Source organism: Typopeltis vanoorti, chromosome 3, assembly GCF_054136105.1.
Source record: "Typopeltis vanoorti isolate ZY-2024b chromosome 3, IOZ_Tvanoo_1.0, whole genome shotgun sequence".
NCBI classification, from domain to species: Eukaryota; Metazoa; Arthropoda; class Arachnida; order Uropygi; family Thelyphonidae; genus Typopeltis; species Typopeltis vanoorti.
The window spans coordinates 34,734,431-34,762,126 of NC_143551.1; the positions used below are offsets into that span (position 1 = coordinate 34,734,431).

At 35.2% G+C, this 27,696-nt stretch overlaps 1 protein-coding gene and 1 pseudogene across 1 annotated transcript in view; both read right to left on the reverse strand.

The window, feature by feature from the left end:
- LOC150108038 (PR domain zinc finger protein 12-like) overlaps window positions 1-26,493 on the reverse strand; it is a 37,220-nt gene extending 10,727 nt beyond the window's left edge. Inside the window, exons 1-3 of the mRNA XM_090415847.1 lie at window positions 26,348-26,493; window positions 17,327-17,478; window positions 4,566-4,738 (exon numbers count right to left, since the gene is read on the reverse strand). Of these exons, the coding sequence (XP_090271973.1) occupies window positions 4,566-4,738; window positions 17,327-17,478; window positions 26,348-26,493 (471 nt within the window). The remainder of the gene's footprint in view (window positions 1-4,565; window positions 4,739-17,326; window positions 17,479-26,347) is intronic.
- A 604-nt stretch (window positions 26,494-27,097) lies between these two features.
- LOC150108039 (U2 spliceosomal RNA) lies at window positions 27,098-27,277 on the reverse strand (annotated as a pseudogene).
- Window positions 27,278-27,696: the final 419 nt, after the last annotated feature.

Sequence of the window (27,696 nt, forward strand, 5' to 3'; positions counted from 1 at the left end):
TTATTTAAAAATACAAAAAAAAACTTAATTTTCAATCTGAATGCTATAATGTTTTTAGGAAATGCTCTAAAAATAAAGTAAATAAGAAATAATGCCATTAGAAATGTGTGGTGACTAAAGTGTTCCATGAGAAAAGCTTGTCAGTTCCACCTTGAAGGGAATTGGAAAAACTGAACGAACTCTAGAATGTCTATTTCCATATTCTTTATTCAACCAAAAATATTTGGAAAAGAATAATGTTTTCTTTTAATACAAAGAATATATTTTATTTAAAAGATATAAGGGCAAATTTAGAATAACAAAGAACTTGACAAACATAATTGCAATGCAGATGGTAGCAATTCGATTTGTAATCATTTATTTATTTATTATTTTAATATTTGAATACTTTTTTCTGCAAAGGAAACAAAAATTCGCATTTACATCGATGTAATAAATTGCAATGCAATGAATAGTATCAGAATAATACTACTGTATATTCATCATCATCTGTTCGGATCACTCGTCCCAATTATTATCGTATCAGATCTAGGCGAACATTGGTGGTTAAATGCATCGTCAATCAACTTGATGGATGATAAAGGAATGATCATCATGGACGACTTTAATTATCTGAACAGTGAAATCTCACGAGAAGAACGAAGCCGAATTTATTGAGCTATTGCGAGACAAATTCTATATGACCGAAGGAAATCGAGGTCAAAGAATATTAGACTGATTAAAGTGTCGGTTAACCAAACTCTATGAATGGTCCACACCATTTACGTTGAAATCCTTCACTTCAAAGTTTTATAAGTTGCTTTCTTAGATAATTATACAAAAGGAATGAGGAGGATTGATCATATTGTGGAATCCTGTCTGTTAAAGTTTGAAATTTCACTTTTTTTCTGATGTTCCCTGGGTGAAATCTGATTGTAAATAACAACTAGAAAAAATGAAGGCCAAAATTAGTTAAACATCTCTGCAAAAGATGCAGTATGCTAAACATTTCTTTTTTTTTGAAAGAAACACTTTGGTACTAAGTGAAAGAATTTTGTAAGAATATGGTCATCATGACTGTGGTCTGTGAGGAATTTGAGAGTGTACTCTAACTGTCGACATGTGACTTACAAGCCTGTTAAATCCACATTCTTCTTCTACGAGACACGTTCGAAACCATTTTCCATATGTAGGAAAAATATGTGCTTACTTAGAGTTTTTCTGACATAAAAATCAAAGAATATATAATTGGAAAATACGTAGATAGAAGATTCATCTTATATTACTATTACCATTATTTATTTGAAAAAATAAATATAAATATTTCTCAAATATTAAATAAAAAATACAAAAAATCACTTGATATAATCTATTTTTTTAACTATTAACATTTCTGACATAAAGGGTGAAGCCAAATGCTTTTCATACTCTCTCCCCCCCCCATCTGATAGGGAAACAATGAGTGGAAAATTTTATGAGCCCTGAGCGGGCTTGGAGATTAAACATCAGAATTGGAGTTTAAGATGGCTTTTGGTCTTTTATGTTTGAAGTAATCCGTTTCTTCGTAATTTGCAGCTAGTTGAACCAGTTTGTTGGGGTGTACAGATGCTTTTGAAATGGACTTTGTTGCTATAGTTTGCAGGAAAGTGTAAATATAGGGGGGGGACACCTGTGTTCCGATGGAGCTGCACATTTCTGATGAACCATGGAGCGTTTAGGATCATTCGTAGACATTTATTTTGCACTCGTTGCAAAATAAATTTGTATCAGCAGTATGGCTCCAAGCCGGAGAAGCGTAAGTGAGCATAGGACGAACCATCAGTTTGTAGATAAGTAGTTTGATTTTAGTGTTTAGTTTACTGTTCTGTTGATTAGAGGATAGAGTTGAGGAATGGCTTTTGATGCCTTTACACAGAGAGCCTTGGTATGGCAGCTGAAAGTTAGCCTTCTGTCTAGTAGTACACCAAGGTATTTGACTTCTGTTTGCCATGGGATTTTTGTGTTGAACAGAAAGATGTCCCCATTAAGAAGCATCGGTCTTCTGGTGAATAGCATCTGGGGATTCACTTGCAGTCATAATCTATTTTCTTAAGTTCTTAAAAGAACTGGGAGATGGACTGAGTCCTTGACTCTTTATCCCGTCATCTGAATGAAGAAAATCTGTGTGGATGGGTGTTATTGAGCTAAAAGCTCTAGTCATGGTTGGGTAACGGCAATAGCTGAGCCTCAGTTAAAACTTCATTGGCTACAGCATTGCCATTCGTTACCCTGGAAGTCCTAAAAAGGACTTTTCCCCCTATTTATATTTAATAATCTATTTTATTCGTTTTAATTATTTTTAATTTTATCTCCTTTTTTAAAGCAAATGGTACTGTAGAAAATTCCATTTTAACTTAATAATAAATAAAACCAATAAATATTAAAAATTAAATTTGCGTTTAATTTTTAATATTTATTATTATTGTTACTTTTTAATTATATAGTTTTTTTGCAATTTTATTTGTAATACCGTCGCGATTATTTTTCGATATGATTTAATATTAAATCCAAGTAGCCTCCATAGAGTCCGAAGACTCGTTGCAGATTGATAGAACATTCACAAACCATATTTAACCTATCATATTTCGCCTTGAACACTTTCAATTGAGCATTCCCCACCCGCTCTGGCACGCATTCTACTCATTCACCACCAGCCAAGCAAAAGATCTTTTTTACTTTCTTACTCACATGACCTTTGTTCGGTTTCCAGAGATGATCAATCGTTCTTGCATCATCTATTCCTATACAACAATTCCTCTGTATCTATTTGGTAGGCTCATCTTATACATCTCAGTCATATCACGCCCTCCTCCTCCTCCTCCTATCCGCCAAACTCTGAAGACCACATTTCTCCAATCTATCCTCATACTCAATATTCCTAATACAGTGTCAGTTATTTACCTCTGCACTCTATCACTACTATAGCCATGTGACCAGATCTGTGCACAGATATCCAAACGAGGTCTAATTAATGTCTTATACAGCGGAGCTATCGCCTCCTTATTCGTGTATGTCAGCGTTCTTCGCATTTCTATCCAATAGGGTTAAAAATATAATTTTAAATTTAAAATTATATTTTAAATTTAAAATATTAAAAAAATTTTAAATATTAAAAATTTGAATATTTGAAAATTAAAAAAATTAAAAGTTTAAAATGTTTATTAAAAAATTTTAAAAATTTAAATTACAAATATTTAAATACTAAAACTAAAAATGTTAAATCTTTAAATATTATGTTTTAAAAAATTTAATTATTGGTTATTTTTAAATACGCACTGCGACCAGTTTATTGGGTACATCCTTATCCACGATATCCGTCTTTTTCTCAGAAAAGTGCATTACCTGCAATAACGAAAGATAGTCCATTGGTGTGTACGTTTTTCAATTCAGTAATGCGACTGGCCACGGTGTAATAGTGTTGTACTGGCCCCTTAATACATCTAACCAACGGCCTTTCTGTGAATCAGAATGTATGTCGATACCATGATGAAATGTCAGCTGTAGTCTGCAAAAGGAGCATATTTGAAAGCAGAATATGTTCGATGCTGTCAAAGATGGAAAATATCAATCTGCAACCTCATCGAGTTACGTTTTCCTGTGGCTAATACCGTTATTGGGTATAAGAACACATGGAGACCGGACAGGCGAACCAGAAGAAAAATCGCTTGTACCCAGAAATTCAGTGGTATTGAAGAGCGAGGATGTGGAGAAAATATTCCATGGATCATCGTGGAAATATTGTAGACTTCTACTAGTGAGTGTAGTGTTTCCTTCTCACGCATTAACTCTCGTAATACCAATGATTCAACATCCGATTGCCACATTAAACATTGTTGCTGATCACATGCATCTTCAATCCTTACAGTTTATCTATCTGGCTAACGGTAGCTTCTAATTGGATAATGCGTCATCCAAATCACATGGCAAAGATTATTTGAAAAAGGTTCCAGGAACGCGAGAGGCTTTGTTATACTTCAGTGGCCTGATCAGTCACAGGATCTCAACCCAAAAGGTAATTGTAGTCGCCAGTCAAAGGCTGTCAGACGTGATCGTCATATCTGCATAGACTGCTGCCGGTACCTTTTGGATTCCGTCCCCTTTAGACCAGATTAGTCTCTTCTGGTTTTCGTAGCTCAGTCAGTTCCGACGATATCCTTAGGTTGCGAAGAACCTGAAGGTGATCTACCGACTCAACTGAAGGTGCGTTAGTAAGTTTACAATTACAAAAAAACGTGTTTACAATTATTGTTTCGCGACAAAGAGAGGATTTGAATTTGAATTGGAATTACAATTATTTCAAATTCAAATTTCAATTTGGGACAACATTACCTAAATAAAAATATTCTTCAGTCGTCCTCCATACTCAAATATGTCCATCATACTGGATCATGGTTGCCTTGGCTCATGCCAATCGACCATGTGTAGGAAGTATTAGGCATTTTTTTATTTTTTGTTTCAAATCACGGGATTATCATTCCGCATTGAATAAATAAATAAAATATATTTATTGATAATGAACATAAAATAAAATATCTGTCTTTACTTACCTCCCACGAACAATTACTATCGGTTAAGACGTCTGCTGGGTGCTTTGATATTCCTGGAAATGGACCAATCTCGGTACCTTCTTTAATGGCATCTTCCGCGAATATTCCAGTTGAGCAGCCAGGCAGAGAAGAAACGTTGAAACATACTTGCGGAGGAGCACTTTTCACGACACCTGCAGATAAAAAACGAGTCACCAAGAGACCAGAATAAATGAAAAAAAAAAGAAAGAAAGAAGAGTATAAATACCACATAAGAAATTTGTAAAAAATTACATCGGGCGTATAAAACTGGGTCGACATAAAAATGGGTCTTGTGCTTGCTAATATTTAAATATTTAAATATTTGCTTAACTGGTTAAGCAAAAATATGACGGGCCACATACGGCCCACCACTAATTTTTACAGACTATAGATTTTTTTTTTTTTTATCTGCAAAAGATTATTTTATGTTCGGTAAGAGTTTGTTATGAACACTGTTAAAATTCGTCCCACTTACGCTCCCTCGCCTGTAGACCATTCTTGACTGGGTTCTAGAGCCCTGGGCGTGGGAAACATATCACTGCTGTGACTAACAACACATGGACACATTACGAAAACGTGTATTGTTCTGACTATCCAGCAACGATTTTCCAGTTGGCTGCAAATGTTTGGTGTCGTATGTGGGATACGAACGACACGGACGCCATTGATACGACAGCAGCTTTTGTAACCATTACAAAGGGGGGCGTATAGCAAGGTGAGGGCTTCGTAGAAAAGAACGCTGATCTAACGCCCATTACGAGGAGAAAAAAATCGCTGGTATCATAGACTAATGACTGGTAACAACAACCCTCTTCACTTTATCGGATACTGCTGGATTAACTCCCTTACACGCCCACTTTTGCTTCGACACTGCTTCTGAATGGAGTTACAGAGTTCACATTTACATCCAAGGACTGCACACGAAAGATAAATCGCTGATTCTCTGGACCGAGCAGCGTTGTGTGAACTCGCTTTTAAAATCCGTGTCTTACAAGAAACGAGAGAGAGACGGAAATTTCTACGAAACAAAAGCGATGATTACTGTGATTAAACCTGTAATACATCTTTCTGCTTTGGAAGCAACAATTACTAATCTTCCGCTTGGTTACTATGGTTACAAGGCCATCAGTGAATAGCTGACTTAATGATGTATTGTTTAGCCACTGTTTGAAAAGCTTTCAAAGATGCAACTACAGCATCCTGCTGTGATGCTCCCTTCTGTTCCTTTATATCACTCTCTTTCTCTCCTGCCTTAATTGGTGCGGTCGGATCGGAAAAAGTACTAAGTCAGCGATCAGCCGTCGATAGACTTGACCGCTACGGAGATGATGAACGATGTCGGCGGATCAGAGGTCAATGTGGGGCGTATTATGCGGGGACGTTAGAGAGAACGCAGTTTGACACCGCAGGCTGGGAGAGATGGATACCTAGGCATATCAACAGCTGCTACTGTTAGCCTCTGTTGACTTTTGGTATCAAAATGCTTCATCTACTCCTATCAATCCTTCAAAGAAAAAGAAAGAATAAAAAACGGACGACATACATACGCAGACCGGAAGCAGCTTAGAGTTGATACGTAATTCAAACACACATAAATTATGTCATTCTCTCTCTCTCTCTCTCTCTCTCTGACGAATAAGACATCAGGGTGACGTGAAATCTGGATAGCAGATTAAGAGTGATGTTCAATAAAATCTCTATCTGACCCCATCAGTTGACCTCTACCGGCAGCGAATAATCTTCCGTACGTTACTCAGCGATTTCGTACAATTGGCCGATTCGTTCTGACCTAGCGTCAAGTGAGACGCCTCTATCCATCACTTCGTGCAAACACCGAGGCGGTGGGTAACAATAAGGGATCATTTGGGGACTGTGAACAGATCGCATTAATCAGTTTACGACCATTTTTTTATTTTTTTTTAGATGAATTTCGCTAGAAGCGCCACTGGCTACTGTGTGGCAGTTTCTTTCTTTTTTTTTTTTTTTTTACTGGACCAATTCTCCAGCCACGCATTCGTCATCATTGCACCTGGTGACATCCATCGAGGAGGGGGGGGGGGAAGGAGACACAAAAAAAAGGACTTCGTTTTGTACCGTTATTTTTTCTTCCTTCTTTGTTTCTATTATACAATTTTCTCTCTCTATCTAGTTCTCTTTTATCATCCATTTCTCTCAGTTTTTTGCTCTTTTTCTCTCTTTGCCCTCTCACACACTAAGATAAATTTGCAATACGTCTCGGATAGTGAAAAGCAATTAAAACAATGAACTCACAAACACTCTAAAGACAATCACAAAAATTTATGTTCACGGCGGAATTCCAACTCACAACCTGTAGGTTGGAGATCGGTGACGATAACCTCTCTGCCAACCTGGCCGTCAATAATGTGGCTTTCTGTTTTTAAATAATCATAAAACAAATATACAATATTGAGTTTTATGATTATTTATAATAGAAGTTGGAACATATCCAACAGAAGGCACACATTGTTCTTTTGCATTGTTTTTTTTTATGTTCAATGTTTTATTTCAAAGATTAACTTATAATTAGAACTGACCCATTGATGTTTTTGTTGTTGCATTTAGTACTCTAAGTTCTTTCTGAATACTAAAGCTATAATATAACTGAGTCGTTGCTAGATTTAAGAGATTATTTACTTCTAATGAACTTGTTATATATATTTAGTGCGTTTGAATTCCCAATGATATGACAGAGATGTCACTGCCGTTAATGTTGCCATCATGTGAGGATATATGAGTGAAATATAGAATTTTAATTTTGTAAACATTTTAATACATGAAATTAAATTTTACGACTAAGTTTAGTAATAATAGGCCTGTGTGGCCTTGTGGAAATGACGCTCGCATCCATAGTGCTAGGCGACCAGAAGTCTATCTTCTATCTTCGACCTGTTCCCGAGATAGTCGATCTGATACAGATAACCTGGTTCCCCCTCCCCCCCCAAAACTAAAGAAAATGTCTGGAAGACTTATTGTTTCAGACAATAATGTATAACATTAGGGACCACCTAGTTGCTGCAGTTTTTTGCCATACTCTCCATCCCAGATCCCAATTAAAATAACTATATAGCTTTGAGTCAGCTATTCTATGATTGGCTAAGAATGGAAGCTAGCTGCCCACTAATCTCCAAAAGTAAGTTAAGGATAAATGGCCTGGCCTACTCCTGTTGGGGAATAAACGGCTTTAGTGGGTTTATTTATTTTATTTATTTAAGTTTAGTAGTACAATATCTAGGTTTTGGTTATTATATACAAGTAGATTATGTACCCACTAGTTTCATGCACTAAGACTAGTGGCTTCTTCAAGATAGCAGATTAAAAAATTATAAACAAAACTCGATTAAACAGTTTGAACAGTCTAAACGAGGTACCGGTGATGTGGGACATTCGTCAACTATCTCTTTGGATAGTTTGGAGATGATTATTTCAGACATTATTTAGGATGAAATCATCTTTCTGCTGGGGACATCGCAAGTGAACGACTGCAGTAGATTTTCAGATTCGACGTCATAGGAATTGTCCTTTGGATAGCGAATGATGGACGTATCCCAATCAATGATGTGATTTGTGGTAATGAATCAATGTGCAAGTCTAGATTTTTTTTTATTTTTCTCTTCTATATTTCACGTCGCTAAGATGCTTCTTTTCTCCAATTTCAAAACGTCTGCTTGTCTGACCTATGTAAGATAGACTACAAGAACACGAAATTATATAAAACACTGCTTATATTATGACTATTAATAGAGATGCAGTCTTGATAAAGAGATTTCCGATATATAGATAGAAATCGAGTCTCTGTACTGAACTAGGGTTCTGGCCTGACGGAGAATCCTCTGGATGGTGATCTTGACATATCCCTTAATGCATATTGGAAGAGAAGAGACTGCAGTTCTTCTTCTTTTTATCCTGTCTTTATCTTTTAAAATAGTGTGAATTATGTCTAAAAATTAGGAGGGATGGTAGACTAACCATGTCAACCTTAGTCTACTATATTAATCTATTGCAAGCCATTCCTCATACTCTTCACCATTTTACTAACCTGTTAATATTTTTTTTTAAACAAAATGGGCTTATTGCAATATTTCTCAATAGAAATCACATCGCATCACCGTTAATGCCTTGAACTGCGCATTGTAAACTACGTAAATCTAATTTTATAATAAATTATTATTGAAGTAATAAAAGTAGATAAAATTACTGCTCGCTCTTTTGTTATTTATTATGTATTATATTTTTCACTAAATGTTTTCTTTTAGTTTTGCTGAGCAGATAATTCATCAGTCGCATTCGCTTTGAACAAAGAAGTCCAATGTATCTGAAAAACAGTTTCCCTGTAAAGCGGTTTTTGCCGATTGAAAACAAAAGGGAATTAAAACCTAATTTTTGCAATGTATCAAAATAATTTTTATTGGTTTATTAGAAATAATAATGAAACTTATATTTTAATTCAGAATTTTTTAAAAAAATTAAAATTAAAATAATTTTTGGAAAAAATTTAAAAAATTCATTAATATGCCTTTAAATGTTGAATATCATAATATTATTATTAAATTTCTCTTCCTATTGCATGATTTTTCAGCGTGAATGGTTTTCAACAATTCACGATCGCTTTGACGTGCAGTAAGACAAGATGAGGCAGACTTACGCATGGTTTTTATCTGCATAAATAAATTGAGAGAGAACATAAAAAAGCTCACTAAACTTTAATTACTAAATTATACTTGACAAGAAATTATATTCTTGTTTAATCCTTTAGTAAACAATGTCTGCGCCGAAGTATCTCCGTGACTGAGCTACTGTTGACTCGACATCAATGGCTTCAATCCCATAATGCACATCACACACCATTTAGGACGTGTTTATGGGACTGAAGCCATTGATGTCGAGTCAACAGTAGTTCAGTAGAATAGAATAGAATTAGAATTAGAAAATGGAATAGAATAGAATTAGAAAATAGAATAATATTAGAATTAGAATTAAAAAATAGAATAGAAAGAGAATTAGAAAGAGAGCCTCCGTAGCACAGTCGGTATAGACGAAGCCCTTAGGTCAGAAAGACCTGGGTTCGATTCCCGTCAGTGACATGAAGAACCTTTATCTGGTCTTTCTCCACGAAAGGCGAGTTAACCGGTATCATACGGGAATAGGGGATTTTTTTCACACGGAAACTCGGGTTTTTTTGTCCCCTCCAGAACAGGGAAACCGACCTCGTGAGCACACCACCTACAGACATAGGAGACACCGAGAGGCATAGGACTAACCACCTTATCCTTGGGACGGGTATGCTTTGGAAGGGCTAAGGACAGCTCCGTAATAGGCCACTAGGCCTAATACACAAAAGAAAAAAAAAAGAATAGAAAATAGAATTAGCCTAAATGTTTAGCAATATTATATTATCCCCACTCAATTTTTTAAGAAAAAAAATTTTTTTTTGAGAAAACACACGAGGATATGACGTTACTGTGACAAAAGTAAGTGCCTCATTAAGTAACTATGGTAACATGCCGTCTACCCACCATAGCCAAGTGTAGTCGACATCTGTATATCAGTTAGTATAGGCGCTGTCTTTAGGTGGAAAGATATACCGTTCAAATACCATAAAAGAAATGGAAAACTTTCATGAGGATGCTTTCCGTGGGAAGGTGAGTTTGACAGATTCGTTTCATGCATATAAAGTTTTTTATTTATTTATTTTTATTTTTTTCATCCGGAAAACCAAGTTCTTAATCAAGCAACCCAACCAGAAGCAAACATGCGCACTTAACAGGCATCTTACTGGCCAGAAAGAGTAAGATGTTAAAAAAAAAAAAAAAATATATATATATATATATATATATATATATTGAAGATTATCGGAATGGAAAGAAGAAAATATACAAAAATAAATAAATAAATAAATAAAGTAGAACTGAAAAAGACACGAAACTGAAAGAGTTGAAAATGATAAGAGGTTGCCTTGGTAACACTCGTCAAGGCAATCTCGTGTATATACACGAGATTGCCTTGACGGAATAAAGAGAATCTGCAGGCAGCGAAGTAGTAAATGATCAGCATATTGAATTCGTCGCGAGTGGGGGGGGGGGGAATAAAAACACAAGCATATAGAAATGCAATTATTCAATACAGATGCAAACTTCATCGCAAATGAAGCTTAAAACTCTTAGGACAAAGTTTGAGATACGGTGAGAAAGGTCTAAAGGTCGCTCTGACCCAAAATCTGTGAACATTTGTAAAGAGGGGGGGGGGAAGCATCGGAGTGATGCAACAGCTCAGGGGTGAAATGGAGACAGCTAGCGAACACGTGCGATTGGCTAACCCTCTCTGTAATTACACCTATTTCAGACACTTCGCGCGCGTGTCTCTTTTGGAACGTGCTAAAAATCTACACGCGACCAGCGAAATTAATCCACAAACGGCAACTACACGCGAACATTAGCACTGACTTACGAGGTTAGTTTCGGTGTGGTAGTCGACAATATGTTCGCTGTCTTCGAAGCGCACAATGAGGGGATTTGGCCTAGGGGTGTTCGTTGGAGTGGAAGTCATTATGTACTTACCGAGCGTGGGATGTTAAAGCGAGGGGTTAACCGTATTCATCAAAATAGGATTAATCTAATATCGGCTTACTTTGATTCTCACGGCATCTCATGTGCTTTCTGTTATGAAGGAAAGATTTCTGACACCAACCACGGTTTGGACAAAAATAAAATACTTTAAATAAATAAAAATAAGATATTGATAACGTTTTAGGAATTACTCTCAAAGACTGCTGAAATACAAATGTGCAAAAGAAGGTTTAATTAATACATAAAATGCATTTAAGAACCAAACTTAAGATATTTATTTACACATATTAGGTCTTCGTATACCTAAGATGAGAGTGGTGCCAAGACGGCCAAAAAAGATAAATGCGATAGGATCCGGACCCCACAATAATAATATTTCGATAATATCGAATTTATTAACTAGACTTGCTAAACTCTAAATCGCAATACTTCGATTATATTAATATTAATATTTTTATATAATAATATTTATTTAGGTTATATTATTTCTTTAATGGACGTCTAAATTAGAAAATCACCCTTCGATTTTACTAAACTAAAGTCCTTAAAAGGACTGGCTTTGAGGGGCGAAGCAAGAATGCTTTTCATATTCCCCGTTATCTGTAGAGGACAGTGTAGGGATAATGTGTTATTGAGCTATATAAGGCTCTGATCATGGCAGGAGGGTAACAGCAATAGCCGATCCTCATTTAGAACTTCATTGGCTACAGCATTGCCATCCATTACCCTCCAAGGGTATTAATCACCGCATCTCTTTACTAAACTAGACTTGATAAACTTAAATCGTTGGTGTTGTGATTCTTTAGTGTTGGATCTGTGACTAGGACACGGTAGGTTGATGTATCCGACAGTAAGCTGTTAATCTTATCTTCGTAATCACTGGTGTTTAAAATCACTGTTGAATTTCCCTTATCTGCCTTCAATATGATAATGTCTTTCTTTTTCTTCAAACTATACAATGTTCTTTTTTCCAGAGTAGTGATGTTTTTGTTAGGAGTTCTGGAAGATGAGAGGATGATACTACTTTTTAATCTAATATCATTAGCTATGGGTTCCAGTAACGAGACTGCCTTTTCTATATTACAAATGATATCCACTTTAGGGACATGATCAGGTGTTATCGCAAAATTGAAACCTTTTTTAAGTATATTGATCTCTGGTTTTGTTATTACGTGATCCGATACATTAAAAATAACTTTGCTGTCTGGTAGAGAACCAGATAATAACAGAGAAGAAAAATCGGGGTTAGCTTTTCATTTCTCAAGAACGAACCGTACCATAGAGTTTGATAGAAGCACAATTCCTTACATAGAGGAGGACTTCAGCTCCCGAATTTTTAAAGAGGCCACAACAGTTGCCCGCTGTATACAAAACCTTAACAGGAACCAAGGACTAATCTTACCCGTGATCTGGAAGACCCTTATTAGATCTCTCAACTCGCCAGAACTGAATTTCAGTGCCAACTGTAGAACGTTCCTAAATAACAAAAAGTGAGATCATGCACGTATTGTACACGTTCTGTTCTTTGTTTAATATAATTGGAATCGGTTGATTATAGTTTGTAACAGTTTTTTACTTTTTTAGTGCCTTACATCAGTTGTGTACCCTGAAGAAGACAACAGCCTTAGTTGGTATAACATAGTTGTTTATTATATGCACTTGATCAATATTATCCCATTAAAATCTTTCCAGAGCTTTTTGGTCAAGAAAATTAAACGAAGAAGAATTCGAGCAAAAATTGTTGATAGAAAGCCAGCAATCATGCTAACTTAATCGTGTAACACTATCACAATATCCTATACATTCTCTGAGAGGGTGTATTCTCTATACACCCTCTAAGAGTGCCTATCAGTATCTAATGATGATAACGATGGTTTTATAATACCACATCATAAGTAAAAAAAATTTTTTTTTACTGATACACGAAATATATTAATCAAAATGAATAAAAATGCTGTCCGAATTGGATTTGAAAGTTACACATTACAGTGGAAAAGGCACCGATTCTGTTGACAACAAGAAGGATTATTAAAAACTGGAAATAGAAAAAATTTCCGGGATTAGGAAATAGAAAAAAAAAAAAAAAGAACAGTATTAAGAAAACGGAAAAGAATCATAAAATGGTGCAATTCCCAGTATCATGCTTGTCTAATGGCGTGTCCAGTTCTATCAGAGCTGAAACTGTTTTAGGCTTACGTAGTGTGTTGGCTGGAAGATAGAAATTCTGATAGTAACGCGAATTGTTATAAGGCACTTAAGATTCTCTTTCTTTCTCTCCCGCGTTGTATGCTGTGTGTTACTTTTTTTAGAGGAATACTATGAGAGATATGCAAAGAATAATGAGATTAATCGTGATGAGAGAAAGTCATGGAATGGATATGGGAAGCAAATTCAAATTCGAATGCGAATGGATCAGAAAAGAAATTTTGAGAATAAATTAATTTTATTTGTCATAGAACAAGAGAATGTGATTTATATGAATATTGGAAAATCCGCTGATAATTAAAATTGGTATTGATGATCAACTAGTGAGATGAGCAGGAAACTGGTTAATGGACTACAAGAAGTGGCGTCGAGGGGTTAGGTTACAGAAGCAATGAATTTATGTCAGTTTGAGGAGGAACTGTATAGTTAGGATGGCTGGAGCGTTGATTAATTAGACATTTATGTACAATTATTATCTAATTTGGCAGTGTTTTGTTCCACTTCTAGAACTATTGTATTGCGATGTGTTTGTGTATAAAGATGTATTGGAGAAATTTAAAATAAATAAAAAAAATAATAAGTGAAAGAATGAGAGGGAGAAGAACTAGTTATACTACGAAATTCACTGCGTGTAGATCGGTTTGGCCACAGCCGTGACTTCTCAGTACGTGGTTCACCTGCTGTTTGATTTTTTTTTGTATTTATTTTTTCAACATTGAGTTAGCCGGTCTCAAAATGTGAATGATGTTAGGCTGAGTTTCTTTCTGGTGCTTCGTTCCTCTTCCACCGATTTGAATCGAACTGAACTGAATTCGTGCGAATTCATAGTTGCCCATCTTAAGATCGTAAGAAAACATGTCTTTCTAACACCCCTAGATGATCAGCGGTTCTCAACCTTATGTCCACGGAGCTATTTGCATGCACCCACTGTCAATGTTAGTGTTTTAATTTTAATGTTAACATTTTAATGTTAACATAAATACTACCGGCAACCGTGCGCTTGAGGGGATGTGTTACCACTTTACCGGTGTTGTCGTCGGCACGCTTTGACCATGCATTGTTTTCTGGTGTTGAAACATTTTGCCCCGAAATAAGTAATCTAAATAAAAATCCAACGAAGCTATAAATTCAACAGCGATTAGGAAGATCAAGAGCAAAGAGGAATGCTTTTGCTTATTGTGCGATGGCTTAATTTAGCTATATAATAAATATTACATGCGTTTTTGTCCTACTTTCATAGTTAATTAATTTGTTAATTGTTAACATTTGATATGATAAGTAAGTATAAATTTTCATAGGAAAAAATATTGGGAAGAGAGCCCGCCACTCTCTTCCCAATCTCGAATGCGCCCGCGACCACAACCAGGTTGAGAACCCCTGCCGTTAAATGATAGTTAATATGAACAGTTTAATTATTAATATAACAGGATATATAAATCTGTTGATTAATATAAAAGATTAATTGAAAAGAGTAGCACAGAATATTTCTCAAACAGGATTATGAGGTTGATATTAAAAAGGGGAAGAAAAAAAAAGCCTTTGCAATAGTTCTGGTTCAGTCCCAGTATGTGAGTCTCTTTCTGGACCTTTTTCCAGCAATAGTTGAGTTTACCTTTTTAAGCAATTTTTATGCGAAACAGTCAAACGAAAGTTATGTATGTTAATTACGTGTTTTTTTTTATTTTTTATTATTTTTTTTATTTTTTATTATTTTTTTTATTTTTTATGATTTAGATCACTACCGTGCGTCTGAGCAAGAAGAGGTTCTAAACAAGTTTAGAAGCAACAACAAGTTAGAATTGGTACGAAATACATCTTTTTTTTATTCTTTGTTAGCATGTTAATCATTTGATAAAAAATTTGTGAGTCTGACATTTTTCTTTTTGAATGCAAAACATGCGCAAGCGCGAAATCTACTGCGTTTACAGTTCGTTACTATGGCAACAGCAGGACAGAGCACACTAACAGATTTTGATGGATCACCCGCATCCTACTGAAAGAAATCGTGAAAGTCGTATTGCTGTGTGTGTGTGGGGGGGGGGGGGAGATTTCTTGTCTACAATGCACACTTTCCACCTTACCGACTACGAGAACAAAGACGCCATCATCATATCTGAGATGCCCATGGAGTCATTGAAAGCAGAAGAATTTGATTATTTTCTTTGTTCAGCAGTATAAATTTGGGACACTTTTATCTTTGCAGCAAGAAAGAGAAGAAAGAACAAGGGCCGAAAGCGGATTAATGTCTTAGAAAACAGAAATCATAACTGTCACAGGAAATACCATTCAGTGCAATACAAGATTTCAAAGAGTATCTTGGACTTCGCTGTAAGGAGCATTGATTAAGTGCATTGATTAAGTGAAGTTCAAAGGTTACTTGTTTATTTCTCTCTCTCTCTCTCTCTCTCTCTCTCTCTCTCTCTCTCTCTGTTTGTGTGTGTGTGTGTGTGTGTGTGTGTGTGTGTGTGTGTGTGTGTGTGTGTGTTATGTATAACCAATTTGACTGTACATTTCAAGTTTCGTTCCTAGGTTGACATCATAAACCAAACTTAGTGAGAGATTGGCTTACCACCTAGTGCAAGTGTATGATTGGTTGAATACTGCACAAGATCAGTGATTATTTTTCAAAACAGAAATGAATCCTTGTCCAGTGTTGTATGTTGTCTTAAGACAGTATTTTTTTAATCGTATGGAATCTGAAACATTTAGATTTTGGGGCCAGGATTTATGATAGGTGACTAAGTTGGGAGATAAAACAGACGTGAGCAGTTTGTGATATTTTGATATCACATCCATTGTGATATTTTTAGCAAATCGAAGAAAAAATAAACGACATAATAAAAAACGAAACAATTAGGACAGCCATCTGGGTTTAAATGAAATGTATTTTAGCCTGGTTAACAAGTTAAGCAAATAAAGATATTGACCAAGTTTAACTTAGGAGGAAAACCGCAAGCAATAGTGGGCCTTAAAGTGACATAATGGTCCAGTGACATAATGGCAGCATATTCTTTGAGATAAGCATCAGTGAATTATCAGTGAGTGAAATATCATTTAAAGCTTTGTTTTAGAAGACCAAAGATACGAGGTCAAGTAAAGAGGATAAAAGACTGGATGTTTTAACCTCTTCCAATCCATTTTGACAATTTTTTTTTTTTGGACGGTCTGCTTAACATATGACCTTGCATTGTCATAGACAAAGATCACAGCAGTTCGGTAAAGAAATAAGAAACCTGAGTCAAAGAAGTTTATGCAATAGGAACGAAATCTCCCTCGAGACATTCATTCAGAACCCAAACCTTCATCATCAAAGATTCAAACTACTGGGTTTTAAGAAAAATTTTCAATGAAACCTTTGTTTAACCATAAAAAACTAAATATATCCTATACTTCATGACGACGTCCTTTCCTCGGGTCATATTAAACATACAAAAAAACTATTTGTCAAATTGGATCGAATGACTTCATAATATTATCCACGTGCAACACATTTACCTTCTTGTAAAAGCTTCCCTTGACAATAAACTTACCAATAGAAAGAGAAACTTAAATATAATTAATATAGGTAATTCGATACAATTTAGGATTGTGATTACGTTAATTTAATTCAATGCACCGAAGTTTTATTACATTCTTCCAATCGACGTTATAGTGACGTTGTAATTAAATGAAAATTTCGTATTTTTCATAATCGGCTCGTTAGATCACGAGAAAATAAGAACTAGACGGTTTATTAAGTGAAACTAATTTAATAATTATTTACTACTTTTATTATTAGGAAATTGTTCAATGTTCATGATTATTGTTTTTAATTAATATTAAATGGAATAAAATTCATCGAAACTCAAATGTTGCTTTTATACGGATCGCATCATTATTTATTATTTATTTTTTTTCATTTTTGATATTTTGATTAATGGCCTAGCAAAGAAGTAGTTATTTTCATCTTACCTTTCGGTAGATTTTTAACCGAATGTTGACCTTGGGAATGCTGACTGCTCCAAGGGATCCATTTTCCATAAAGAACTTCCCTTAAGAGATCGCTGGTAATTTCTAGTGTTGGTGACTCTAGGACAATGTGTGCACCATCTTCATTCAAATGGCTAGAATAAAGTACGTTTACCTTATAAAATTTATTCAGCAAAATCTTAGCAAAAATGGGATTGTAATTTCGCAAAAAAAAAAAAATTAAATTAAATTAAAATTTTGTTATAATTTTCATCATTTTTTTTTAAATTTTAATTAACAAAACTTTAAAAAATCTGATTGACATTTCATAAAAACTAAAACTGTTAAAATTTCATCATACTTTTCATCCAAATACTCAAGAATTATGATCAAAAATGTCTTCTTTGAAACATCAAAATCCAAATTATCATATCATGTCTTATATTACAATTGTTTTACTTTTAATTCTGATATGAAAATTTTTAAATCAAGCACACGTCTGTAGTATATTTCACACTGGGAGTGAGTATGATTTAGACGAATATAATTAGTCTTAATCTAACTGTTTAATACGCACTACGAAACTATATATAAATACTGATGAGCTCCATAATTTCAGGAATTTATATTAAATTTCAAAAAATTCTCTTGCAATCATTAAATTAACAAAATTTTTGATTTTAAAACTTTAAAATCTGACGATAATCTTTCTTATTATAAACTATTTCGAGAACACTTAAATTTTTTTCAGATAATTTTATAATTTAAATTTTCATTAAAGGTAACGTAACTTTTAGAAAAAAAAAAAAGCTGTGATAAACACAACGAATAAATATTTAAAGAATTACATCTCAAGAGAAATCTTACTTGCAACTTGTATCCATGGTTGTACGTTAAGTTCCTCATTCTCGGCGCAAGTTGCATATCATCCGTACGAAGTTCCGCGTCGTCATTTTTATTTTGCAAGTGGAAAACGCTTAAAACGGTGCACGTGCATCGGAAGACCACGTGCGTCCGTCCATTGTTGTCAATCGCGAACGGATCGGAACCCGAGTGGTGGCCACCATAAATCACGTGACCACAGAGCTTCGCAGGGGTGCTTAGTGGAGTAACGTTTTAATCAGATGTGACAGTTGAGGGGGGAGGGGGGGGATGAAGGAGAGTGAGAATTCATTCCGACTCCCCCCCTTCTCTCTCTCTTAGCTTTTTTAATGGAGAAGTTAATTTTACTGACTCTCTACGCTGTGTATCCAAAATCAATGAAGTGTGACCACCTGGGCATTGTATAATGTAAATCAATAAATTTCGTATACACTAGAACGATGTTTATTGTATTTTAATATTTGATTTTAATCTAAATTTGGTGTTTCTTCAATTTTTTTTTCTTTTGGAAAAAAATAAAAGAAATACAATTTTTGATTTTTTTCACTGTTGAATATACAGGTATCCCTCGGTTAATGCGGTTAATTAATTCCTCGATGTTACCGCGTATATCAAAATCGCGTTAATCGAGTCCAATAATCAATGGTAAAAATTACAATTCGTCCATGATCGATTACTGTATTAATAATTCGTTTTATACGGTACTCTTTTAGGAAAGATAAAAACGAATTCAAAGTAAATGTTTAATAAATACTTGTACTTACATTATTTACTGCAATTTTTTTTTTTATCAAAAAAAGTTATGAAGAGTCGTTTGAACAGTTTTAGTTTTTTTCTTATCGGCATAAATTCTACGATAACAAGCACAATGACTCTCCAGACCTCGGCAAACAAGCAATAAAACATAAAGAAAAAAACACTGCAAATATAATACATGATGGTAAAGATTAAGTGGATATTGAATCCAACATTATTTCATAGCCGAATATAAAAACTACAAGAGTTTTGTGCCGAATATATAGAAACTAAAAATTTCGCGGATTCAAGCATAAGCAACCTTATGGGCGACTCGTAGTAAAGGTGGAGTAAGCTCTAGATCACTTTTCTTAGTATTTTCCATAATATAAAGCACATCTCCTAGAGGACATGTATGATAAATAAGCCTTTAACTCTCTCTAGTGACGCAAAAAACAGTGCGGAATATCACTCGTAACATGTGAATGCACAGCTACTCATGACCTCCAAGCTATACACTAAATTGTGTAAGAATATTTATATTAAACATTTTCCATGTATCTGTCAGATCAGCTGCGAGCTCAGCAGGGTTAAAGGTGCGTTAATCAAAACTCTTGCCGCGTATATATATCAAGGGATTGCCTCAATTATTTTCGCAGCGTTAATCAAATCCCGCGTTAAGCAAAACCGCGTTAAGCAAGGGATACCTGTATATAATTTTAAAACTTTGATTTAATTGATTCTGCTTTTGTTTATTCAATTAATTACCATGAGAGAACTTAGTCATAAGCAAATATAAACATCATGTCATATTAAAATTCGTTATTATGAGAGCTTCTGCTAAAAACAATATATATACTAATTTTCAGAACCACCACAAAATTATATTGACATCAAAATAATTTTGGCCTTGGCATAATTCAGTTGCTTAAGTATAGATGGCACCACCATATGTGAACTTTGCGGTTAAGCTTACTACAGAATACTGAAATACGTTAAAATTAGAGCCATTGTTCTATCATAGCGAAATATTAAGCTTAGAATCATTCTCTTTACAGGAAATAAAAGTTGAGTTACGTTGATATCTTTATGGTGTTGTAAAAAACAGGACTACTGTTACTTTTTTGACAGAGCTTAATCTTTATAGCCATATTAATTCTTCAGTGGAGAATTTAGCAATAACATTATTATTATAAAAATGAAACGACCATAAATAGACCCATTTAGAGTTTTTTTTTTTAATTAAAGTTGCATATACATGAACAAAGTAGACGCAGTTAAAGCATGAATTTATTACTAACATCAGAAGAATTATGAACTGATCTTATCCGTTATTAATTAGATCTACTGTGTGCTAGTGGTCTTAATATGGAAACTAAAACTGGTGATTACGACGTAACAATGTTGGAATATTTAAGCTGATTTTGAGGACATAAAAAGCGAACTAGAAAATATAAACTTTGAGTTGACATTTAATAAAAGAAATATAAATAGCAAGAGGGAAATATTATCGGATGTTTTTTCATAATAAAAAATTTAGATTTATTCCTATAAGCAGATTTACAAACCAACAAGCGGTTAGTTAATGATCGCAAAGTTACATTTGAGATATATTTATCTAGGAAACTCATCATAGAAAAAACGGAGAGATATGAAAGTTTGACTTATACGTGTTGTAGACGACAAAGCCAAAAAATGAATTATGATTCATATTCAAAACATTGATAAAGATCACTTGTTGAGTAGAGCATAAAGATGAACATTAAGTAGTGGAGATGGTGGAGTATGGAATGGAGAGCCCTCTCACGATGAGTCCTTGGACTCCTTGGAAGTGCCAGGTAATAATAATAATAATAATAATAATAATAACACCGCCCAACAAAATTTTTGCTGACTTTTATACGAGACTTGTTTTTTACTAATTTGGGTGCGCTGATTTCAAATATCAAACCCATTTTTCTCTATCACGTCAGATTTTTCCTCTATGGCATTTTCTTTTTGCTAATTTGTAAGTTTTTGATAGTTTTAAGGAGGCAGTACTATTTAGAGGATCAAAAAAATCGAATTTTTAATATTATTTTCTGAAAGTATGTACTTTTAAAAATCTGTTGCTAACTTTTTATCAAGAAACTCGAAAAATTCCCGAAGATATAGCCTATTATTCAAAACGGTGCGCAGATCAGAATCGGAGCGCTCACCGCTCTCGCTTGTTAGTAAACGAATAAACGAGTAAGAACCTGCAATGGCACGTACTCGTATTTTCTTCACTGCCAACTAACATGCAATTAACAAGACAAACAAAACCAGAGACTATATTGAAACGTTATAAGCGCTCATCATACTTTCACTATCGATTAACGATTGAACTGATTTCGATCGTTCTTTGTCCGCTATGATGCATATAGCATTCATTTGTTTTAGGCAGTTGTCATCGCCTACTTTTCATCACCTAAATGTATTAGGTCGGTTATCGCCTCTCTCGCATTCAAAGCGCCAGTACGTACCGTTGCAGGTTCTTACGCATTTATTCGTTTACTAACAAGCGAGAGCGGTAAGCGCTCCGATTCTGATCTGCGCACCGCTTTGAATAATAGGCTATATCTTCGGGAATTTTTCGAATTTCTTGATAAAAAGTTAGGAACAGATTTTTAAAAGTACATACTTTCAGCAAATATTAAAAAAAACGATTCTTTTGATCCTCTAAATAGTACTGCCTCCTTAAAACTATCAAAAACTTACAAATTAGCAAAAAGAAAATGCCATAGAGGAAAAACCTGACGCGATAGAGAAAAATGGGTTTGATATTTGAAATCAGCGCACCCAAATTAGTAAAAAAACAAATGTCAGATCATAATCAGCAGAAAAAAAAATTTTTTTTGTTGGCCAGTGTAATCAACACTGATATTGAACCAATAAAATTGAAGAAATAAAAGTATAAAAAAATGGAAAATCAACCGAATTAGATGGCAAAAATGCAGAGCTTTGGAAATATGGCAGAGAATATTTATATCACACATTCTTAAAATTAATAAATAACTTTTGGCGAAAATGTGAGGTTCCATCAGATTGGTTAAAAGCTAAGGTTATGTCTATATTTAAGAAAGCAGACAGGTATGATTGTGGAAATTACAGGGAATAAGTTTATTAAATACAGGTTACAGAATTTACAGTAAAATCCCGAATAAAATACTTAGAAATATCTTGAACAATCTACTCTCAGAAGAGTAGATATCAATACAATGCTATATGAGATTATATTATTACAAAACCATGAAGATGACCTTCAAAAATCAGTTTATGAATTGAAAAAAATAAACCAACAATACAATTTAAAAATTCCACAATAGTTATAGGAAATAAATGGCACATTTTAATTATTTAGGCTGCATAATAACATATCTAAAAGATAAAGATATAGATGGGGGGGAAAAAAAGAAATTTCAGAAATCTGTGGAACAATTAAAAGGACACAGAATAAAAAAAAAACAAGACGAGAAACTCAGCTAAATGTTTTTAAAGTAATGGCCATCCCCATTCTGTTATATGGTTCAGAAACATGGACGGATAAAAAGAAAGACGAAAGTTAAATACAAGCTGCAGAGATGTGATTTTTAAGAGCAATTAAAGGATGTATAAATTTGGGTCGTAAGAGAAATGAAGTCATCAGAAAATAACGAGATATTTACGACGTAAATGAAAAAATCATGGGATAGAGAGAGCAATGGAAAGAGCCTTTATTTAGGATGAAAAGATATCGGCTTCCAAAAGAGGATAGATATGCACCAAATTAACAGAGAGAGAGAGAAAAACGATATCTGGAGTAATACATCAGTTTCATTGGACAACAGCTAGCAGTACACGGCTGAGCTGCTGCAGTTTTCACCACAGAAACGCAAAGCAGTGTTTTGAGCACGTTTTAAGTGGAGTTTAGTCAAAGTACAGAGGAGAAATTGGATTTTTTTTTTTTTATGTTGCTCCTACTCAGGAAAGATTACCGTAATTCCTCGTTATCCGCTGGTTCGCTATCAACGGTTTCAGTTATCCGTGGCCAACCCGAAATATCCGATTATATTAAATGGAAAATTCCAGAAATAAATCATTCATAATTACATCGGCAAAATTAGATCCAACATTATTTCGAAGCCGAATGTTTGTAAAAACTATGAAAGTTTCGTAAGTTGACCTGGGAGCCTACGAGAATACAATCCTCGGCATCCCCCAGTTGCCTTAGCTACTACTTAGTCAAGTAGTGCAAGCAAAGGCAACTCGGGGATGCCGCGGATTGTATTCTCGTTGTATATAACAACGGTGCATATAATATCGCGTATTGTATATAACAGTATGTTGTTATAATTGTTTTGTTTTATTACCTTTACGGTCTCTTTCAACGAAAGATGAGTTAGCCGGCCCCAAACGGATGTAGGGGGATTTTTCGACCGGAAACTCAGGTTTTTCGTCCCCAGAACAGGCAAACGGCCTCGTGAACACATGCATCTACACACACAGGACACACCGGGAGGCATAGGACTAACCACCTTATCCTAGGGACGGGTACGGTTTGGAAGGGCTAAGGACAGCTCCGTAACAGGCCACTAGGCCTAATACGTAAACAGGAAGAAGAAAAAGTTCTTGTTGTTAATCTCTTACTGTACCTAATTTATAAATTAAACCGACTGATGTTTAATGCTATTACATTATATTCATGTGGATAGAGTTCTGATATATGTGCAGTTAAGATATCATCATTATTACCTTTCAGATACATTTATCTATTAAACAATGCTGAGGACATTTATTTTATTTCTTCAATATACGTAATTGTAGTTATAGTAAGTGCAGTATATTAGCCATATACTTTGCTTTTCCATATGCATTTAATATAATTACTTGTGATGTACGTTATACGCTGAGGTCCTATTTGATATGGAAATGTTACTGTTGGTCGGTAGTTTCAGGAAAAGTAGTATCTTAGTATGATAGTATAAAGTCTAAGATTTGTTAGTATAATATAATTTGTAAGTATAATAATAATAATAATAATAATGTAATTTTTTGGCAAAATTTATTATCCGCATAACATAACATGTTTGCAAATATACAATTACGTATTACTATTACATTTTCTGATATCAATATATATATATATATATATATATATATTTTTTTTTTTTTTTTTTTTTTGCATTTTGTCTATTACATTTATATTTCAACTACGGGGCTCCGCCTGACGCCTATGGCGCCCAACCCCCGTGTTCCGGACTGGTAGGCCGGTTCTCCTTGAATTCCGATGACTCGAGAGCTGCACCGCCTCGGTGTAAGCCTTCGCAGCTCGGGTTTGATCAGACCCATCTCCTCCTGTGTGAACTATAAAAAACGGAATTGTAAAAGGGAGACAATCATTAATTTGCCTCTAATTCTTTTTGAGTTGCTTAACCCGAAAAAAATGGATATTATACTAAAACAAGAGACCAGCTTTCATTTAATCCGTTCGAGCGGATTGTAACGTGTCTGTTAAGAGAATGAACATATTGTCCTTTACCGTATGAACTAAAGCGCATTAATCCCTCGATTAATGCGCTCCCCGATTAGTGCGTCATTTTTTCAATACTTAAATTCGATTAGTGCGCCTATATACATCTTAAAAATTAATGTTGGATTTTAAAAATTTTCTATCTATACATTTTTATGGCTAACTATTTAAAAAAATTACTCTTCTTCTTCTTCTTCTTCTTCTTCGTCTATGATCTCTTATGCTTTAAAGCGTCGAGATTTTGCCAAAGAGATTTCCATGCCGTCCTGTCCAAGGTTTCTTGGAAAAGAAGGGAATTAACTGGAAAAAAATCACTCACCAGATTGAAATAATTTAGTTACCGATTTAAAACATTTTACAAAGTTATTTTTAATGGCATACTACACTACTTCCATGTGCACTATGTTCCAAATTTTTACCGCCAAAATTGATGTCGTCTGCTAAAGTACGCCCACAGATTCGAGATCCTTCGACACTTCTGCACATGTCACAAAAAGGAGAACCCATTCCGACAATAGGGTAATCAATCCTCTCGGATGAGTTGTTTATTATTACACGTCGGAAAATTAACTTTGTTTTATGAATATTGTAGTTTATAAAGTGTAACTATTTTGCTTGTATAACAGTTGGGAAATTTTATCTATAAAGCACGTGATTTGGTGTGTTGACGACCAACTCGTACGTCCTTCATTTCTTTCTCCCCTTCAATGATGACGTCCAAGAGTTAATTGAATCACTGAATTCTTCAGAATGAGATTTAGAACGAAATTTTACCACTGATAGTCAGCCAAAAGGGATTTCACAGAAATAATTTGAAAATAATTTTCGTACAATCGATGTTTTTAAGCAGCGATGTTTTGAGGCTAACTCTGATGAAGAGAGAAGCAGTAAAATTTGCAGTTCTTTGTTAAGAAGTAGAATAATAAATTTATATTCTGAATATGTTTTATTGTTTTTCAGCTTCATGGTTTTCCATTAACTAGACCCTGAGACATACCCTAATTCTTTTATTAAAAAAAATTAAGGGTCAAAAAAGAAATTTGAGGAACGAATTATACTTTTTTCCATAGGTTATTATATTCGATTAGTGCGTTTTCGATTAATGCCCTGTTTTAAAGAACGCATTAGGCGATCGAGGGATTGCTGTATACAGTCGTACAGTTTCTCACTCGCTCAGGTCTAACAAACCCTTAAAGTGGTCTGTGTTGGCTGTATTTATGCCTTCGATAATGAGGTCCCCCCCCCATTCAAAACCTGTTTTACCAGAATCGTCCCCTCTATAAACACGGAGTAGAGTTTCTCCTAGTTTGTCTATTCCCTCCAGGAGTTTCTCTGTGGTCGCTGAGGATCCCTAAAGTTTCTTATCATTACTGCTCCAACTTGTATGCTGCACTTGCTAGAGTCTGACTTTGATTTTTTTCATTTTTTCTTCTTATTATTATTCTTCTACTTCTTCCTGGTCGCCAGGCCGTTTTGCTTCTCCGTTATAAATGTCCATTTCTTCTTCCTCTGTTCTGTCTTCTCTGCACTTTTACTGATAGGAGCTTCTTTCTTTGTGTTCCGATTCTTCTTTTTTGTTTTCGGTAGTGAAGTTTTCTTGAAAGCGGCTTGATCTTCTGTTGTCGTTGTTAACGAGGGGTGGGGGGGTTGAAGAACTGGGAAATCTTCCTACTCTGTGGTTTCGGGTTCCTCTACTGGTATGGCTATAGCTGGTTTTATAGCGCCTCCCATTCCTTTCCACATGGGTTCTGAATGGGCAGGTGTCTACTTTGTGATCCTTGTTACCACATTTTAGACAGTTTGCTTGACATTGCTCTAGTGCATGTCCTGCTGTCAGGCAGTTTTTGCACTTGCCTCTAGGGCAGTACCCCCCCCACCTCCAAGGTGGTCGCAGGAGCCGCATCTGAAGCACTGTCTTTTTACACCAGGGTAATTTACCATTACCCTGGCGGAGCCTATAAAGACGAAGTTCGGGACGGCTGTTTTCATCTCTAGAGAGATCATTACTTCGCCTGACCTCCATTCGGAGTTATCGATGTCGCTCGATATTTTAACATCGCGTACAATACCTCACTTCGAAAACACATTATGAATAACTTCGTCGCCGTTTTCTAGATATTCTAGTGAGAATCTGTCGATCTTTAGCGTTCTCAGGATGCTCCCTATCATGACAGCATCTATTTTTTCACCCTCCCCAGCATTCGAATCCTTCAAGCAGTTTATTCTTAGTTTCTATGTTCTTCACTACAACTTGATATCTACCTCCCCCAAAAGGAGTAAAACCATAGATACATTCTGATCCTACATAAACTATGAGAGCTTTTGTGACCGAACGTTTTTCCACCTTTGGATCAACTTCAAACCCAAGGGTTCTGACTCTGGGCAGAAGCGATGCCAGAACAGGGTTTTTTTTTTTTTTTTTTTCCTTTAAAAAGAAACTAGCAAGCTAAGAGAAATCAAGTATTAAGTAAAAAGTACAGTAAGCAAACAGAGTCCCAGTGGCTGGACATTCAAAAAAAAAAAAAAAAATGCCAAGCGTTCCCCGTCAGCAGAAATCTCCTATACTAGAGGCGAAAGACTGACGGACGGGCACAAGTCGAACAAAAAGCAGAACTAGAGAAATAGCCAAGCGTTCCCTGTTTGTAGAAATCTCCTACTAAAGGCAGAAGACTGACAAACAGGCACAAGGCATTAAAATAGACACGAATAGAATAAAATATCAAAATCAATCTTATCATCCACGATCTGGAACTGGTCGCAGGAACAGATACTACACTTTGATCTTAGCCAATAGGCCGAGAAGCGATATATACATACACTCGGTCCGCGCCGTTAGCCTAGTGCCTATGCGCTTCGCAACCATATGCCTGGGGAAGGAGTGTCCTAGGTTCGACGCGAGGAGCTTAAGGATCTGCCATAGCCAAGTTAGCCGGTCTTGGGCGTGGACAGCAGGGTTTTTCCACCAGTTTATCTGGGGTTTTTCATCCCGCAAGCAGGCAAAGTGAACACACACGGATTACAGTCAGGAATACTGACCCAGCCATAGGTCTGGTTCGTCAGCTATGCCGGTTCCGGAGCCCGGATAAAATTTGGGGGGACTGAGATGGTGCCGTACCTCCCCGTAAATGGGACTCACGGCCGTGTATCATCATACGATTATTATTATTATTATTATTATTATTATTGCATACACTCGGATAAATTTAGGAAATTCATGATGTTACTT